Source organism: Tachypleus tridentatus, chromosome 8 (assembly GCF_004210375.1).
Source record: "Tachypleus tridentatus isolate NWPU-2018 chromosome 8, ASM421037v1, whole genome shotgun sequence".
NCBI lineage: Eukaryota > Metazoa > Arthropoda > Merostomata > Xiphosura > Limulidae > Tachypleus > Tachypleus tridentatus.
In genome coordinates, this window is record NC_134832.1 from 95,548,222 (window position 1) to 95,569,458 (window position 21,237).

The 21,237-nt window shown below is 33.0% G+C and overlaps 1 protein-coding gene across 1 annotated transcript in view; it reads right to left on the reverse strand.

The window, feature by feature from the left end:
• Positions 1-2,352: 2,352 nt before the first annotated feature.
• Positions 2,353-21,237, reverse strand: part of LOC143222988 (putative lipid scramblase CLPTM1) — a 78,039-nt gene continuing 59,154 nt past the window's right edge. The window contains exons 9-12 of the mRNA XM_076450314.1: positions 18,829-19,115; positions 8,795-8,930; positions 5,639-5,806; positions 2,353-2,912 (exon numbers count right to left, since the gene is read on the reverse strand). Of these exons, the coding sequence (XP_076306429.1) occupies positions 2,737-2,912; positions 5,639-5,806; positions 8,795-8,930; positions 18,829-19,115 (767 nt within the window). The 3' untranslated portion in view covers positions 2,353-2,736. The remainder of the gene's footprint in view (positions 2,913-5,638; positions 5,807-8,794; positions 8,931-18,828; positions 19,116-21,237) is intronic.

Sequence of the window (21,237 nt, forward strand, 5' to 3'; positions counted from 1 at the left end):
GGTCTGATTTTATGGTTTAAGGTTCAATAAACAAACAAGATTAAATGCTATAAAAACTTTGCTTTACCTGAGTACCAGCTTCCATAATAAGTACCTTATATAAAATTTCATACATCTCAGAGAAGGTGGTTAATAAATTAAAGAAGGGAGAAGAGTAAATATTATAAGTGAGTATTTTGTTAAATATTTCTTTAAAATATTAATAATTTAAAACATTTATAATATTAAAACGTAATTTATTAATTTCATTTTAGTATCAAATTTATTTGTACATATAATGATAATAATGTAGTTCAATTAAGTTTTGAATGTAATTCTCTAGAACAGTGGTTCTCAACCAGGGGTGCGAGAAAAATTCATGTCAATTTTTTCTTTTCCAAATGTTTCTTTTTTGTTTATATATCATTAAAAACTAATTATAAAAATTTGTTTTGGCCATCTTCACTTTTATTCTTAAATAGATATTTACTGTGAGAGGTGCGGGAACATATTAATATTTTTTAAGGGTGCAGGTCATAAAAAAGGTTGGGAACCACTGCTCTAGAAAGTTATGATGTGCATTTTAACCTGCCTATAGCAAGAAGGTTAAAGTCATAAAAAAATAGAAGTAAACACAACTAAAATAAATTGTTAAAAGTAAGAGAAATGACAATTATGACACATAATATATGAATAAGGAAAGTCAAATTATTAGAACAATAAACAAATCTGTTACAACAAACCATAATACTAATTTCATGATGTAGCAACCAGTAGTGAATCCAAAAATAAAAACTATCTACCAAAAAAAGAAAGTTTTCATATTTCTTACACTGAAACGTTTATTTCAGGAAGATTTTTTCAATTTGGTTAATGATCTCATGAATTGTATTTTAACTCTTTTATGACAGGTCATGAGTCAAAGGCCATGTTATGGCATTTGTTGACCTGTATTCACAATTTTATTGAACTACTATTTCATGAATTTATCTCCTTAAGTTTAGTGCAAAACTGTAGATAATTCATATTTTCTTATTATACATTATTAAATTTCTTAATTTAAAAGAATATTAAACAAAGACATCTGAAACTCAATTTTTGTGTGTTATATGGCATGTTAAATGCAGCAATCGTTCAAATTAGATATTTGTGATGTCAGAATTCAAAGTCTATAGTTTTTTAACAAATTACAAACTCACATTACCAATACTGACAAGCCAGAACATAAAATAAGACTTATCTTTTTTATTTACTGACCTCTCACTATACATAATGAATCAAACATGGTGGCTCTGCTCACCTCTTTCATTTCTTGAAAATGGTTCCTTATACATACTTACCTCTATTTATGACATGTGAATAACCAGTCGAAAGCTCAGAATGTCTCCTTAGTGATTTTTTCAGCCATTTTCAAATATAACGACATCCCTCTTTCTTTCTAGAAACATTTGTACTGGTAAATCTTTAGCCTGTTCAAGATTTTGTATTTTTTTATACAAATACAGATTAAACTTGATAAATTATAATTGAATTCTATGGTATTGATGAAGTAATTTATGAATTTTGGTTATTAAACTGTTTATATAAAACCTAAAAAAATTTTGTTTCACATCCTCCATGTGCAAAACTTCTCAAGGCTTAGCAAGCAACTGGGTACAAAGGTCATAACTACAAGAGATAATTGTTTGCTTTATTTCTGTTCTATGTTTCAAGAAAACTAAGTTTAAAACCTTATTTGTAAAGGTTTTCACTCTACATACACATACAATTTACCAATTACTATTCTAATAAAACATAGCCAGAAGTCAATTTTATATTATTTGGATACAGTAACATAAGTGCAGGTGCCTTGTCATTGTAACTTCTGTATTGTTAGCAAGGCACAGCTGAAAGGTCAATATAATAAAAGTAATAAGTCAATATATATGTTTAATGTTATTAGATTTAAGCTATTTAGGTAAAACTTTTATGTGATAAAATTATTTGGACCTGATAAAGATTCTGCATAAAAGCATTTTTTAATCTTAAAATGAAAATTTCTTTGCATGTTGGATAGGCAACATATGAAAATAATAAGGATGAGAAAAATACTGTTTAACAAAAGTTAAGACTTAATAAAAAAAAAATTGATATTTTGCACATAAAATCCTTGTAATGTTTACTGATAATCTTCCAGTTTTCATGAATATACGTTTACTAATTTAAAAGTAATAGAATGAAAACTGTAACAAGCACAAAATGATTATGAAGTTGGTTCAAGAGACCGTGTCTGTGCTGAAAGTGTTAAGGTCAAGTATTACATCTTTAAGTATATAAATTGACAAAACGTGTCCAATTGAATAATGTTTGTTTAATAATTTACAAATTTGAAATGTGATGTTCATCAGCTTTTAATATAATCTCCTGAAAATTACAAGTTAATCACAATTAAATACACAGTATTAAAAAAAAGTGCCTAAAACTTACAAGGTCTATTACAAATACAACAATAATATACACTTCCTTTTTCAACTAAATATTTTAATGTTGGCTTACTTCACTTTGGGAAGTGTGCACATGTATATAGCATAAACAAATTAATAACAATACATTTAAAACCATATATTCTGTTTTCTCGTGAATTTATCTAATAAAAGTTTCAAGTTCTTGCATATCCTATTATAATTTCTAAATTTCCTTTGAAGAAAAGTTACACCTGCATGCTTTTTAATACAAAGACAACAAATTAAAATGTCAAAGCTAATTCTTGATAAAATGTTAATTCTTTTTCTTCTCTTCAATTGAATTGCCAGCATCTTCTGAAGTAACAACTGTTCCATTTGCCATGTTTCTACCTTCCTCATGCATCTCTCCACTTATTCCAAATTCATTGACTCTTTTTGGATCTACACGATAAATCCATCTCTGATACAAGAATATAAGGAACACGATGTCTGTGGAAACAAATGTTTTTTTTTTTTTTTTTATTAAGTATTAATAATAATATTTATTTACTATACTAATCTCATAAGATAGAAGTTATAATGTATTACAAGTTTTATTATGAATGCAGTTTAATTCACCAGCAACTCTTAGTATTCAAATGATCAATTGTAAATATTTACTGTCACAGATTTTAAAAAGGAATTTTAAATTTTACTAAAAACATAAAAAATATCAGAATTTGTAATCATGTAATTTTTATTAACCATACTGAAAAGAACTGCTCCACCAAAATTGGAATTTCTTTTCCATATATTAATTGACAAACAAAATCTTTATGGAATTCTAAAGTATGCTCCAAATGAACATTCACTCACTTCCCCCACCATGTGAGTAAAATAAAATCCACTTACCCTGATAATTATGGGAAGGATGTGGAACAAACTGTGTTCAACCAAGGACCCAGGATGGAATCACTCTATGTTCATAATTATAAGGAGACAATGGACTCTCTCTGTCATAAACAATGTACTGAATTGACATGGATCAATAAGAAGGGCCACCCACAAGCCAACTAGATAACTGAGCATCAGGTATGAATCAGTATTATTAGTAGGTTGGTGCCTCTCCTGCTGATATTCAAGAAAAAAGAATCAAGTGGCCTGAGAAAGAGGACCCAGAACCTTGCCCTCTTCTTGACAAGTGGATAAAAGTCCCTCAAACACTCAGGTGAAATAGCCTCTGTTCACCAACAAGATGATTGGAAACTAAACATGGTAAGAACTCCCTATATCCACTAGTAGGAAATGAGGGGGTAGTGCACATTAGGAAGCTCAGAGGAACAATGCAATATTTCAAACAAATTCTGTATATATTTAAAAACAAACTGTGGAAAGGACCAAAACATCACACACTCAACTTATCAACCAAAGTAGGGAAACCAGAAGCAGTTGATTCAAATTGGCCTCATGTGAAGTTGACAGAATAAAAGAAAGCACTGGAAAATGCTAAAATAAATTCTCTCCAGAATGTCCAATAAACCCACAAGAGCAGCTTCAGAGACCCTAGTGAAATACCACTGGATTGAATTTACACCCTTGTGAAAATTAATTGAAACAAGACAGAAAATTACAATTTTTTCATTTTTTTGTGTTTTATTTCTGAGAATCCAAAAATTACTCACAAATTAATACATGATATGACCGCCTTTATTTTTCAGAAGATCATTAATCCACTTTGGCATCAAGTCCACGAGTTGACTGCAATCTTTACTAATTTTTGGATCGAGGTACCACACCTCAATTATGGCCTCAATTAGCTTATCTTTCATAGTACAGTCTTTTCCCCGAAGTCTTTCTTTAGAAATTGCCCAAATAGGATTCAATAGGATTTAAGTCTGGAGAGTTTCCAAGCCAGTCCACCACCTTTATTTGCATTGTAGTCATAAAATTCTTCACAAGTTTCGATGTGTGGCACGGAGCTAGATCTTGCTGAAAAATGCCAGATCCATCCGAAATCACTTTTTCAATTCTGGAACGACTCTTCTCTGCAAAACTTTGAGGTACTGTGGTCCTCGCATCATACCTTCTACGATATGTAAGCCTCCGATGCTATAGTAGCTGAAAAAGCTACAAAAAATCTTCTTCAAGGGATGTTTTACAAACTGATTGACGTGAGATTCTTGAAGTTTCTCACATGGAGATTTGCGAACATGCAGACGTCTTTGACTCCGTACGAAGAAATGAGTCTCGTCACTGAATAACATCTTCCTCCATTGTTCTTGTGTCCAGTTCTTTTATTTCAGACCCCATTGATACTGTTTTTTCTTCACTGAGTTGTTAAGAAGTTGTTTTTTAACTGGTCTCCTTACCCTTCCAACGCAATTTTAAATGACGTAATATTCCTCAAAAGTTTGTCATATATCCCAAAAATAGATTGACTGTACTGCAAAACACAGTTAATGATGCCGTCTGTGTAACTATTAAAGGAAATCAGTGGGTCCAGTGAGCCAACACAGGCCACCATTTTGAAAATATTGTAAAATGACCATTTGTTTCAATTAATTTGCACAAGGGTGTATGTCTCCAACTCATCACCTAATCATCCTTAAATGAGAGTTGCCCCTTCCTCATGATTGATAGCAACACTAAATAATAAAGGCAGGAGGATATGAAAGACATGATTTGCTTCTTTCCAAAATGGGAAAGGGATTTACTATTACTACAAAAAATAGGCAATAACAAGAATGCACAAAATATCTACAACAGTTTTACAGTAATTAAACCTGTTAATGAATGTTTTGTTGAGAAAAAGTGATAATATTGTTGGAAGAAGGTACTTACATACAGTACCAGGATAGAGTATGTATTGTCTCAGAGCTACTGCCAAGAACAATTATGTGAGGAATGAATGACTGGAGCAAATGAGTAAAAATCACACCAATGTTTAAATGGGGAAAGGAAGAAACCCTAGCAGTCAAGTAACAACTATAGTGTTAGAGAAGGTAAGTATGTTTTGGAATTATCTTCACTCAAGAATTTAATAAGTCACTGCTGCAACAAATGCCACATCCACTGATTTGCTTCTTTACTGTTACATTTTGAAGAACTCATTTAAAGTACATTTGGAAGCAATAAAATACCTGACAAGAAATCTTACATTGAATATAAGATAGATAATTTCTTTCATCTCTCAAATACTATAACAGTAATTACAATTAAGAAATTATGATCCTTACCATCTCTAAAACAACCCAATCGATACATTGTAGGCATCTTGATAACAAATGCAAATATGTCATCTATGAATGTGTTAAGAAACTTGTAAGTCAACATTCTCCAGGGAAGATGTGCTACAGACTTGAGCTTGTAATTGATAAACAGCTGAGGGGTCATCATAATGAATCCTGAACAAATTAAGGATAAAGAGGAAGTTTGTGAATTCACAATGAAACATAAAATAGTACAGAATCTTAACACTTCAATATTCATGGCTGAACACATTACAACTTTTTCAAAAGTGAGCACTAAGCAAAATTTAAGTTGTGTATGTGTCAAAAAAAAAAAAAAAAAAAGTTAATTTACAGATAATCATATAATGTTCTCAGACAAAGAAAATATTATAAAACATCATTCATATTACTTCACATGATACTCTTAATGCTATAAGTGCAGTTTATGTATTATGTGCTTCACAATCAATTTGAATTTCTCTCTCAACAAATGAAAAAAGATAATTTTAAAGTTGCAATGTATGTGCAAATCTATGAATAAATATGTCCAAAACATTAAATAAAAGAATCATATTTTTCTTCACTTAGTTGAACTGTGACTAGAATTGTCTATAAAAGGAATGATGTTAATTAAACCAAGCAGCATTAACATAGAAAAATTCTATTAAGATGAAAAATATGGATGTTTCATAAATAAAATACATTCCAAAGTTTATTTGACAACATTAACTCTTTCACTACAGGATCACTCAAACTGACATAAATCTTGACCCTTAAACTGACCTTTAGTTTCATAGTTAACATTCTATATACCTACAAAAAATTTTGCAAGCTTTCTGTAAATGTTACAAGTCTTAAAAATGTGACTCTTAAAAGTTGCAACATGTTCACTTTGACCCACCTGTATGGGTCACTTAGAGTGATCTAAGTGATTATGAAACATTTTTTTTCTCCACTGTCTTTCATAGCTAATAAATTACTTTAGAATTGACATTTGCATAATAAACCATAATAGCTTATTCTTGGAAAATATTAACTACTGCATTTAATATTTCTAATTATACACTGTTGTTTTACAACTATAAACAACACATTGAAGAAACTCCAATTTCTCAAACATACACACCCTGTAACCAACATTTGTATCTACCAGTTCTCTAAGCTTTCTGACTTATGTAAACTGAATGGTATAATATTTTATCAGCTATGTTGTTCTTAAACAATCATACCCCACCTCATGTGTAAAAACCTATCAGCATTTGGAAGAATTAAAATAAACTGAAAATATTAATTTCATTCCTTATAAACAAATCATATCAAATTACAACCAATGAAGCTGAGGATATGTGCAACTAGAAATTACTTCTGAACACAATTACCATTTAATACTGTGCCTTAAATCCTTTCATGAACATCATACCAGTTTGGTAAAGTTGTGTTATGAATCTACATGTGTGCAGCTGACCTAACTATATCAATTAATCACAAGTTGTCCATCAGACTGTTTTCAAGATGATTAAACAGAATCACTATACATATTATTTTAATAATTAATGTGTGTGTATATCTTTTTCACCCTCTGTTATTATGAACTTGATTACAGCATGTTAATCAAACCACCTGATTAAGTTGGAATATATACATATACACACACACACACACACACACTTAAAGAGTCAGTGACCACAGAACCATGGAATGCCCAATGCTGCATCACCTGCTTTCATTGTTATTCAATCTTGCATTAAGACTTTGGATTTTATGCTAGAATAATCTTCTGTGTTTTATATTAATGTGCAAAGATAATACCTGCAGAGTTCTTACATAATCTAGCTCTATATAGCCTGTCAGAATGTCATACATTTGTCATAAAGTTTCTTTCACTATTTATTTGTGGTCTCCAAACTTTAGTCACATCAGTTAGCTAAGTGTACAAATAACAAATCTGACATGACTGTTATCTTTGATCTAATATTAACACTCAAGATTTGTATTATTTGGTTTCCTCAACAATGTACCAAGTATCTGGATGAGAATTATCAGATACAATACTGTTTATGGTATCTGTTACAAATGATATCATTTATATGCTCATACTTTAAATGATTAATGAAATATCCTTTATTCCTTCAGTATAACTGAATGATATATATATATGTATCTACACACACCACTATTACTTCAGTATTACACCAGTCAATAGACATTTTATCAAAGCAAAATACTACTGCTCCCTTAACTACAAAGATGTTTGAACTCCATTGGATAATACAATTTCTGATGTGTAATCATGTGACTGGCTCTACTAATGAACATGTGATTACACTAATATGTAGAATGTATACAAGATTTGTAACTTTACTCTTTGGTTTCCATACGTTTCATTTCATTTGATACCATAATTTTTTGTGTGTAACCACATGACTGGTTTTACTGATCAGCACATGATCTCATTAGCTAATACACACAATATATATATATGATAAGCTTTTTAGTTCCTCTTTTGCATATTGTAAATGTACATTTATTTCACAAAAGAAAAGGTGTAAGTACTTTGAAATATAATAGCAGGCAAATCTTAACCATTTAACATAAATAATTATGCTTATGGTAAAATACCCTGCACCATCTTTAAACAAGTTTTTTAACTATTTATCACACCTTCATAATAATAACCAACACACTGAAGACTGAAGCTGTTTGAAGATGGTGCACATATTTGGAATATTGATGTAAAGGAGGAAAAATGACAGCAACCAAGCAAAATCACACCAGTAAGTCAACACATGATTCAGTGCATAGAACATTAACAAGGATGTGGAAATAGAAATATTCATTTCAATAAATTACCACGGAACCCTTCAAAAGGAAACAGTTATTTCCTCAGCTTCATCTATAGACAAATTCCTAATTTAAAACACTTGTCCTTTATTTTGATACCTCATTTATTAAATGATTATTTTTTATATTTTTTTCAAACAAATTAACTATTAAAATTTTTGTTGATACAAAAACAATAAATAAAACACATGCCACAAGGATTACACGTCTACAATCACAAATGAAACAGCAGCAGCACGTGGTGAATGATAATTATGATATTCAATATGACTGAAAAGTGCTTTTAAACTACACAAATCAAAATAAGTAAAAAATATTTACCAAATGTGAGTAAGAAGCCATACATCATATTTAAACTAAAAGAATACCATCCTCTATGTTCCACATAGATCAAGGAATAAATAAAGTAGCATCCAAGAAGAGGAAACAGTATCCATGACAGGTACTTGAAAGCAAGCTAAAGAACAAATAAACTATATATAAATATATATACATTAATCTTTAACAAAAGTTCTCTGTTATCTAAAAAGCAGAATTTCATCAGTTATGATGTAAAAAATTTTTACATCATAAATTTTTTTTTAATGAAAGTAAACAATCAAATCCTTAAGGATACATTTTTATCTAAGGTTGAATTAATGTTAGACTTTCAAAGAGTTTATTTATAGTAACAAACGTACAACAACATCACTATAAAATTCAATATAAGTGCTGTGCTGCTTGAAGAACAAAGGAGAATATCTTCCTCTACGCTCAACATAAATAAATAAAATTTTGTAATATTTTACACTATATTTTAGGTGCTACTTCTCCTTACTAACCTAAACACATCAATAATTTAATTATTTTCATAACACTCAATTACTTCTTCTAAAATGCAACACATTAGTACTTGAATACACAAGGAATTTTTTACCAAAGAAAATGTTTGGAAAATAACCAGTAAAAAATTACTAACATCAAATTTTCAGCAGTTTGTTTCACTAATGAAAATGTTAATCAGTTAAAAAATTGTTTTTAAAACAAACTTCCCTAATTCCAACATATTTTTATCTGACACACACACACACACTATATATATATATATATATACCCCTTATGAAGCTTAACTAAAACAAGTTTTGAGTTTTAATATAAAATAATTATGATGAATATCTAATTTAAACAGTGACTCCATTCAATGCTAGATTTTACCCAAACACTTTTGAAAACAGAAATATACGTATAAAGAAATCCTATCCATTAATTTAAATACAGAACAAAACGTAATGATGTTATACATGCTATAAAGAAATAATCAGTATATAAAATAGCCAAATGTCTGTCTGTCTGCCATACTCGTATGTTCTGATTGGTTAACCATAAAAAAGAAATTATATATCAAAAACCTTCTTTTAAGGAATATTATTCATTTTTTGCAATTCCTAAAGTATCAGTATCAACACCAATCCAGTCTTTTTATGTGCTGAATGGCAAAACCTAAGAAAAACCTGTTAAAATCTTTTCGTAAAAGGATTTCATTTGAAAAAACAAACAGGATTTCTTCCAATGACTGATTGAGAAAAATATTCTGAAAACAATTACATGAATGGGAAAAAAGGAAGACATTTGTGTGTGTGTGTATGTGTGTGTCTATATATCTGTTATTGTTGGTTTATACACTTATTTTTTTTTTCATGCCAGTATTACGTACATGAATGATTTAATTACACCATGTCAAATAAACTGATTTAAATATCTCCCCTTTGATACTTCTCATGGAACTGACAACTGCCAAAAAGTGCTCCCTTTGATGGCAGCCTTTTTTATACATAAAAATAAAAAAAAAAGACAACAAGGATTAGTGGTATCTGGTGGAAAAAAAGTCACTATAGTTGCTTGGGATACTTGAGTGTCCTTTTCTTATGGTAGGTAGATATTTCATGTTTATTGGCACAAAGCTACAAGGCTATCTGTGCCAAACAAGATGTAGCATACTATAATGGTATATGAAAATTAAGGTAAAAATACGTAAAATATGTAAAATCAAGACCTGCGAGGAAGACTGAAGCATTAAGTTCAAACTTGCTGTCAGTAATCTGAAGTTTGCCTTTCCAGTCCTGGTTTCAGGTCAAAATAAAAATTAAAATGTGTTAAAGAAATCATGCTAAAACAGTGTATAGCCTAATAAAAACCTTAAATTAAGTCAAAAAGACCAATGGCTTTTAAAAATGTAAAAACATGAGTGACATGGGCAGTATCACCTATGACATTGGCTAATATCAAGGGCAAACCTATCCTAAAAAATGTTTAAAATGATATTGTTGTTCTTGGTTGTAATGGCGGCATGATAATAAAATATGTATAATTGTGACCTGATTGCCACTCAGGTGTGGAACAGACCACACATTGGTGCATCAGTACTAGATAAAAGGAAGTAGTGAGTTGAAAAATTGTGACCAATGTGTAGCCTAGCCAAAACAAGTTCCTACCTTTGATTTCTACAGAAACAAGATGGCCAAGGAGCTAAAGAAAACTTGATTTGAAAAAGCCTATTATTTCATTGCTCACTCCAGGTTGACTGCCAAATGATGTAGACTCGGGTTTTGATAAATGGACCATAGTCCATATATGGAACAGGTACAGTGGTGATAGAGCCAGAGCAGACGGATTTTGCCACTTTGTCAGCTAACTCATTCCCACGAACACCAATGTGATCTGGTATTCAAAAAACCTGGAAAGAGATAGATTGGCCAGTTGGTTTTGGATATTGATTAGAATAGCGTGGTAACTAACATGGAATGATGTCAGGGCCAATAGATAGATCAGTGAATCAGTACAGATCATACAATTCGTATATTGTATAGTTTCAATATGTTTCAGGGCAAAGGAAATGGCATACAATTCAGCAGTGAACACAAAAACTGTAGAGTGGATTCTGTGTGCTACAACCAAACTGTAACAAACCATGGCAGAGCCTACAGAGTCACCTGATTTTGAACCATCTGTATATATAAGAATTGATGGATTGTTTAAAAGATGTTCAGCAAATAAAGAGCAATATTTCCAATCAGAAGTACTGGCCTTTCTCAGATAGGTCAAGTTGGGAATAGTAATTAGCCATGGTGGAAGAGGCCAAACTCTTGATACTGCTATGCTATTCAAAGGTATATCCAATTTTTCTGATTGTGCCCAAATACAAAGGCTAAAAGGAACAATGGAAGATTTTCTATTATAGAAAAGTATGGCCCACTGAGGATAGAAAACACAACCCCAAGTAGGATGCTGTGGTAAAGAGCGAAGTTTGGAAGCATACACAAGAGACAGTTGCAAATGGCAAATATGCAGAGGAAGTTCATGGAACTCTACATACAAACTTTGGACTGGAGAAGTACAAAAGACCCCAGTGTAGAGCTGATGCCCCTGATGGTGGATAGGATCCAACATTTTCAGTGCTGACATTCTGGCAGAGCCATAAACCATAGACCCAAAGTCAAGTTTAGATCAGATAAGGGCATGATAAATTTTAAGCATGGAATATCAATCTGCTCCTCAAGAGGTGGAAGAGAAGACAAGGAGAATGTTCAGTGCTCTCATACATTTGACACAAAGTTGCTTGCTATATGAAATAAAGTTTAATTTACAGTCAAATATTAGACCTTAAAACTTTGCCTCAGGGATGACAGGAAGTACAATATCATCATTATGAAGTTCTGGATCTGGATGAATACCCTGTTGGCAACAGAAATGTACACAAACAGTTTTAGAGAAAGTTGAAAACCATTTGCTGTGGTCCACTTAAGTATATGATTGATTGCAGTATGTAGCTGCCACTCAATAAACCTTATGTTTGATGACTGACATGAGATGCGAAAGTCATCAACAAAAAGATCATTCGCAAGTGTGGGGGTAGCTGTTCACTGATGGCATTAATCTTTATTATCAAAAGTGTGATGCTCAGAACACAGCCCTGAGGAACTCCAAGTTCCTGTTGGAAAAATGGGAAAGTGTTGAGCCCACACAGACCTGGAATTGGGAGTTCGTTAAAAAATGCTTAATAAAAAGTGGCAAATGGCCATGCAATCTGTAAGAGTGAAGGTCATGCAAGATGCCTTATCTCCATGTTGTATCAGAAGCTTTCTCTAAATTAAAAAAAGAGAAACATGATGTTGTCGCTTCAAAAAGGTTTCTCTGACTGATGTTTCAAGATGAATTAAGTGGTCTATTGTGGAGTGTTGTCTTCAGAACCCACACTGAGTGGGTGAGTGAAAGTTCTTTGATTCAAGGAACCAAGCAAGACAAGCATTAATCATCCTCTCTAAGATCTTACTGAGACAACTCGTCAAAGCAATTGGATGGTAATTTGAAGGAATCTTTGGATCCTTCCCAGGTTTAAAAATATGGAGTACAATAGCTTGGCATCAAGCATCAGGAAAGACATTTACAGCCATATCCAGTTAAAGACAGCCAGGAGAATAGTAAAAGAGGCAAGAGAAAGGTGGCATAGCATCTCATAAAGTATATCATCAGGTTTAACTGATGTATTGCCAGACCGATGAAGCGCAATTTTAAGTTCCACCAGTGTAAAAGGGAGATTGTAGTCATAGAGATGATCAGTTGGAAAGGAAAGAGGCAGACGTTCAACTCGTGTTTTAATAGCTAAGAAGGAAGGGGATGAGTTTGAAGAGCTAGATAGATGAGAAAAACTTTCACCAAAAGTACTAGCAATGTTTTGAGCATCAGCAACTTCATAACCATTTGATATTAAGATAGAGGGGGAAGGGGCAGAAGTATACTGTCCACTCACCTTGCGTATCTTGTCCCATATGACTTTTGAACTGGTGATTGAAGAAATACTGGAGGTGTACTTAATTCAAGATTCTTTCTGGCTTTGATGTCTAACTCGCCAAGCCTGTGCATGGGCTTGCTGAAATGCACTGCAGTTTGAAAGCATGGGATATCTATGAAATTTATCCCAAGAGCAGATAGAAAGATCTATAGTAGTAAATGATGGACTGAGTGCATGAAAATAAGTGTAAAAGCCAGTATTGAAGAGAGGCAGGTTGTGACTCAAGAGCATATGCTCTATAGCATGACCTCTCACATCAATACTAGAACCATCCCAGATGGGATTATGCCCATTAAGATCCCCAAAAATTAAGAAGGGGATTGGTAGCTGCTCAGTGAGGGCATCAAGGTCTGATTGATTTTAATTTTCTCCAGGGTGTAAGGTACAGAGAGCAAACAGTGATGGTACAACCCATGTAGATATGGATGGCTACAACCTCCAAAGGCATATTCAATGACAAGGACCGAGTGGGTACATGCTGATCAACCAGCAGTGCTAATCCCCCATGTCCTTATCCTACACATGACCTGCCATTTCGGTATAAGGAGTATTGCCAAATTGTTACCGTATTAGTAGGTTTTAAAAATGTTCCCTGCAAAGAAAGATATTTGTGATAAGTCAACCAAATCCTTGATGTCATTCACATTTGATTGAAAATGTCGACAGTTCCATTGAATTAGTGTAGCCATTTTTATTTATTTTGGAGAAGAATATGGCAAGAGACCTTCTGCTTGTGACCGCATTTTTTTTTCTTTACTGGATGTGGATCTGTCACCCACTATTGATCCTGCTCGGGATCGAGTAGGCAGGTCAGTGTTTGTAAACATACGTTCCAGTAATTGAGGACGTGAACAAATGGGTTGTTTAATTTCTGGGGTGTCAAGAGAGGAAGAACCCATGGAAACACCTGGGCATGAACAAGGTGAAGTTGGGCAATGACTGGAAGATGTGGTAAAGACAGAGATAGAAGTAGATACTGATTTGTTAACTTTGTTGATTTTGGAAGATACTAGATTAACATGAGCTGTTAAGGATTCTGTAGGAAGTACAGAAAGGCCTGTCTGGATTTGTACTGTAGTAGTGGAGTGAATTACAGCAGCATAAGTCTGAGATGGAATTGGGAATAGTAATTTGCAAGCCTCTGGGTAAGTAGTATTGTGAACTGTCTTTAGATGTTGTACTTCTTTCTCTTCTACCTATTTCGGACAAAAAGTAAAATAGGAAGGATGTGGACAGTTGCAGTTAATATAATGCAGTTCTAGTTGGCATTCAAAAGCATCATGGTCTTTTCCAGCACAGCAGGCACATGTCAAGGAACCACGGCAAGATGTTTTCGAATGACCAAATTGTTAACAATGGAAATAACTAACAGGGTTAGGAATATAAGACCTTACCTTACAATTCAGATACCTTGCCTTGATTGTGGTGGGAGGATGTGATGTTGTAAATGTTAACAGAACATTTGTCAGCTCCATAATCTTGACTTTATGAGTAAAAATTCAGCACATGGCTGTAACACCTTGGCTGGTGAAACCTATGAGGATCTCTGACTCAGGAATGGCTTTTAAATCCCTCTCAACTGTAACTCCTCTATAAAAATTCAAAGTAGAATGAGGAGTAACCTCAATGGGTATATTCCCAATAGACTTTGATTTCAAGGAGTTTGGAATGTTGTGATGAAGACGTTTCCACTAAAATGTCCCCAGACCATAACACTTTTACCGATTTAGGAGAGCCAGCAAGCCCTTCAAACCCTTCTGAATAAAGAATGGAGACATCTGCCCTAAGGGTTTTTCAGTTAAAAAATGTATAATTAAAAATTGCAGGACAGATTCAAGGTATGAGTTTGACTGTACAGAGTCATCAATGTGTGGTCATTTGCCAGTAGTCAGATTTTTCTTTATGTTGTCATGCTTATTTATTTTTTTATTTTATCCATAATAATAATAAAAAAAATATTTTGGTGCCCACTGACCTTACGCACTATGGAGCCCTATGAGGGGATGCACTACAGTGCCATATAAGGTCATTGCAGCGATGCCAGGGTTTTGTAAGCACTATACCCGAACACCAGTATCACACAATGTTCACAACACCCGATGAGAACATCCTACACAGGCACTCAGTTGACCCTGGCCCAAATGGACTAGCCAATTTATTTTTTTTTTTTTTGGGGGGGGGCATCCCAAGACTGTCTTCTACAGGAATTGAAGGCCAAAGTGGTGTGTTGGAGTTGGACCCCTCAACCACCAGGATCATTCACAAGTCATGACACACAGCAAACACGCAGGTGCATGTTTAGATCCCAAAGGAGGTAAACTGAAAGAACAGAACCTTCTCTGGGAGATCCCCTCACCATGTACAGGAATACAAACCGAAGGGCCTTTTCTGATGGATGCACCCATTTCATTGAATTCTAAACATTTTTGTCAACAGTGCAATGCAATCAGTCTCCCTCGGTTAAAAACAAATGCAATTCGATTTTCCTTACTGAAATAACATATGGAAAAACAAAGGTTTACATATTGCTATACCAAAAATATAATTCCAATAATACTTAGTTCCTCTAATAATTTAGCTTTATCTTGAATAAAGGTTCTCTTCTTTGTTCATCTGAACAATGGTATGAGGTCTACCTTACTTGCTCCAGTTTTTATAGCCCATTATATCACCCCTTGTGATTTTAACCTTGTGACAATCTTCACCTGTGTCAATGTGCCCCCCATACTCAATCCATATATAAACTACATGTTATTCTTTCTTAGTCACTTTTTCAAGACTGACAAGATTATCAGACTCAAAAAATGACTGTCATAAGGAGGAAAAGTAGATGGTTGTGAAAGATGATAAGCATTATCAGAAATACCTTTTTGGTATAAGAAAATGTAAACTTCCGAAACACACCTCATCTCGCACTTTAGCTAGAATTCCACACTGGGCCCAGTCTTAAAGAATAATTCCAAGAATGTCCACATTCCTAAGAGAGATTGAATTGTGTATGCTGGTGGAGAAGAACTGCCTGTTCATTGGCTTGAAGGAGTAGAGAAGAAAGTTGGCCCCCAGTTATGTATGGAATTGAAAACATCCCTAAAAGTACTGTGTGGGAGTAAGTATAAATTACTACTTTTTGACAATACACCCAGTTCTCACAGTTTCTGATACCAGAGTTCAAGTGTGTAGTAAGGGGCAAGAAGTCAGTCTTCCATGTAATGGTAAGTGAGAATGCTGAGGGAGTGAAGATGCTACAAAAAACTCTGATTATTTAAAAAAAACAAACATATATAGAGCAGAAATGAGTCTGATTGATAACATGAAACTGAAAAATCTGGTTGTCTTGCATGAAACAAAAATAACATCTTGAAGACTTGGTAAACATAATAAGTAAGCAAGAACCTACAATGTTGGATTCTTTTCATTTATAGTCCAAGTGAAAAGAACCAATGATTGGAAAAAAACATCTCCAGTGTAAACCAAGGAGAATGAGATAAGAAAGGCCAATGACTGACTGCCAATCACCCATTGTTTCTGGTACTACAAACAGCCATGAATAAAAACCCTTTTGAGAGGAGATGATGAACTTTATGTCCTCTTTGTGCAAAAGATCCTGGATGGCTTGTGCTCAGTGATGGAATGTAAAAGGGTATTTGGGAATTGGAAAACCAACTGGCATGAGATACAGAGGAGGAGGAGATACAAATTGAAGTCTCAATCCTCCACTAAGAAGGTGACTGTCGTCCACACAGACAAACTTCATAAGGTAGCTACTGATGTCACAATTTACACTCCCAGGAAAATCTCTAGTGGTGAGGTCAAAATTACCATTGTGTTTCAATTAATAGTAGCACTGAAGTGGGAGGTCTGGAAAAAAGAACAGAAGATGAGGTAAACCTTCCTGTATAAAAACTTTTGGACAGTCAAGAAGCCAGCATAGTAAATAAAAACAGAGATGGATTCTACAATACCCACAACATAAAATGTGAAAAGAAGCTTCTCTTAGATCCCTCAAAGCCAATGCAGGATGGTAAACTCCATTCTGTAAGGTATCTATCTCCAAAAGATCTCAGCAACAAACCAACCAATGTACAACGTAGAGATCAGAAACCTATAACCTAACCAAAGAGGAAGTTAAGAGATGACTATGATCCTCTTAACTTTGAGAAGGAAGTATTTGGTCTCAGGCAATAGTTGCAAACATGATAAAAAATGAAAAACTGTTGTAACAGACAAATTCTGGAAAATTTAGATTGCATAAGATGAACAGTGGTATATTTTCTAGAACTCAAATAGGAAATACAGGGTCTAACCTTTGAAAGTCCAAATAAGGATTCACCTGTCAATGAAGAGCAAAGATTTGTTAATCCCATAAACAAAAATAGGACAAGGCATGGCAACACCATTCCTCAGATAATCTGCAAATCGTGTATATACTGTAATGTCTGGCAAAGGTTGAAGGGCCAGGTAATCAGATGAACTAATCTCTCAATTAAGCAGATTAACATATATGAGCCACAGGAGAAATAATTAACATATTATAAATATGGCATACTAATTTTAAAAAATAAAAATATGCAAGAGGCAGGACATCTGTCCAACATTCATGAGTAGCTGTCTTAGCAAAGAAAGGGAATAGAAAAATCAAATCTTAGTTTTCAACAGTCTACCTTTGATATCCAGTAAACTCTGCATCAGAGCCAGCAGGAGGAAAGCAGACCATGTGTAAGATTCTACCCCTCTCCATATAAAGAACTGTTTGTCCTCTGATATTTCTTTTTAACTAAAAGTGTGCAAAATTACAAATAGGGACAAAAAACCCAGTTTTATTGTTTTGCACTTTCTGAATATTTTTCACAATTTATTTGAGCTATCTCTAAACTTTAATTCTATCAATTATATTTTAAGGTGTTACAATATCTTAAAAGTGCCCAGTTTTAATAAAGATGATTGCTTTATTTCACAGAGCCACATTTGAAAACATAATAATGCTGCATACAACATTAAATATTTGTTGTTTATACATGGGCAGGTTGATTTCATGTAACCATTATATTTCTTTCCTATACTCTCATGAATGCAGTTTCAGTATGGCCCAATATGTACAGGCATGATACATGACAACTTACACTGAACACAGTATAGTGCATGGCACTATCTGCAAATGTTGAAAATATAAAGCAAAAAAAGTCAAACTGTTAACCAAAAGAACAAAAAAATTAAAAAGGTAGAATGAAGTTTGCCCACCATGGTTAACAGGATACTCATAGTTGGTGTTTCAGAAGACAGCTTCCAAAACTAGTACCAATAAAGCCAATACAAATTATTAACTTATTTATAAATTAGTGTAGCAAAACCCTGCTAGATCCAAAAATTGTTTCCAAGTAACTGAAGTGATGGTCAAGAAAAAAAGGAAAAAATCCAGTTTAAAGCCATGAAAACCATAAACTTTTAATTATACATGCCACAAAACATATATTTAAATGATTTAATTCTTTTCATAAACTTTATTTCAAATAAAGAATGTATTACTTACAATATCATAGTCTTTAGTAGAAGATTCAACATATGATCCTTTGTCAGAAAATGTTATTTTAGGTAGAATACCAAAAATCTTCTGATCCCTGTTCAGTTGGACATTTACAACTTTATGAATCTTCCATATCTCTATGATCAATCCAATAAATACTGATATTTTTACCAAAGTATTAGTGTCATTGTCAAATACATACAGCAACACCACAACTGATTGGAATACATTGAAAAAGATAGATCTCACTGACAAGCCTTCAAGAGATTTTCTGTTCTTCCAAAACTGAATATCTAGAAACAAAAATAATAAATTTAAAGATTAGAGGTAAATTTATACTCATAAAATGAGCAACAGTAGATAAAAAAAAAATGTCATATAACTTACTTCAGAATTTGTGATCTAAATTGGTAACAATGCCACACTAACATTACTAATTTCCATTTTTTATTTTTTTTAAATTACACATAGGTGCAAACCCATGTAATGGATGTTATCTAATTAAGGTAACTTGAGCTTCATCTATAAACTTGTAGTAGCATATTACAGACAAGACCTACAGCCAAAACTCAACAAGAATAAATCCAGGCCATGTTCCACCATTTGAGTGCTTACCAGTCATCACCAACTAATACATTTTATGCATAGTACTGCTAACTAATAAGACAAATTTGAGATACTTTCATAAATGTTTCACTAAAATGAATCAATGTTCAACAAACAGTTGATGTAATGCCTGGGAAACAAGGTTAAGACTACAAGTTTAGGTGATTGCAGAATTTCTGTGCACTATTGTGACATATGAGATAAAGTTCTTGTAGTTTTATGAAATTATGAAATTGGAATTACAATTGAAGACTTACAGTTCTACACTGAAAAATTGTTCTCCAAATGAACAAACAGTTGATGTAATGCCTGGGAAACAAGGTTAAGACTACAAGTTTAGGTGATTGCAGAATTTCTGTGCACTATTGTGACTCGTACATGAGATAAAGTTCTTGTAGTTTTATGAAATTATGAAATTGGAATTACAATTAAAGACTTACAGTTCTACACTGAAAAATTAATTTTCTCAATATATCAGAGCAAATTACTAAATGCAAGCAATGCTTTAATTAAATTCATACAATTTTTTTGCATGAAAAGTTAACATAGATGCAGCTGTCAATATACCAGAAAATTAAAGTAGTCCTAATCATGTATCAAAACAAAAGTTAGTGATAATGACGTGTTCTGAGCTGCCAGTAGAGGATGTTCTGAAGATACTGCCTTGTCTGACCACACAAAGTATCCCTACTTTACTGTCCCCAAAGAAAATTTATTGGCATTACAACAAAATGATAAATTCATACTTGGGAATTGTTAGTATGGTCACAGGCACATTTCAAAGATTTATACCAGTCACCATTATGTGCATACAATTCTATAACTTTCAAAATTATACCAACTGCTAATACTTTCAACAATCACTAATCTCAACAGTTGACCATGTAAGCTGAAAGTAACAGAATCATGCAAACTAGGCTTCCAATGTAATGATTAGAATAATCTAAAGAATGAACCATTTGGAAATTTTTAATTACTAAAGCTACACTAATTATTTACTACAGTCAACACAACCATATAATCACAGAGGTATATATAAGTCTGACCATATTCAAGGCCATGGAAGAAAATAGTGTTGCAACTGACAATGATACCAACAAAGAGGGTATAGCAGTTACCCAAAGAAACATATTATAATAATCTCACTACAGTTTACAGTTGTATTTACAGCAATGCAAAGATCTAAGGTTCTCATTTTCCAAATGAACTGTTCACTATTCTGAAACCATTGGTGAAAGTACGTTTTGCCTTCCTCATCTTATTCAAACAAAGTCTGTACAAACTTTAAACAATGACCATTTGTCTAAATGTTTAGAAAATAATCACGCTTTCCAAACTTTTCATGAAATGTATTACCTTCCTTCACTCAAATAATACATGAATGAGTTCTTCTACATCTTTACACTTACCTCAAAGAATCACTTGACAGTTAAGACACAAACTACCCATGAGCTGTTCTACATCTTTATACTTATCTCAAAGAATCACTTGACAGTTAAGACACAAACTACCCATGAGCTGTTCTACATCTTTATACTTATCTCAAAGAATCACTTGACAGTTAAGATACAAACTTCCCATTAGCTGTTCTACATCTTTATACTTATCTCAAAGAATCACTTGACAGTTAAGACACAAACTACCCATGAGCTGTTCTACATCTTTATACTTATCTCAAAGAATCACTTGACAGTTAAGACACAAACTTCCCATTAGCTGTTCTACATCTTTACACTTACCTCAAAGAATCACTTGACAGTTAAGACACAAACTACCCATGAGCTGTTCTACATCTTTATACTTATCTCA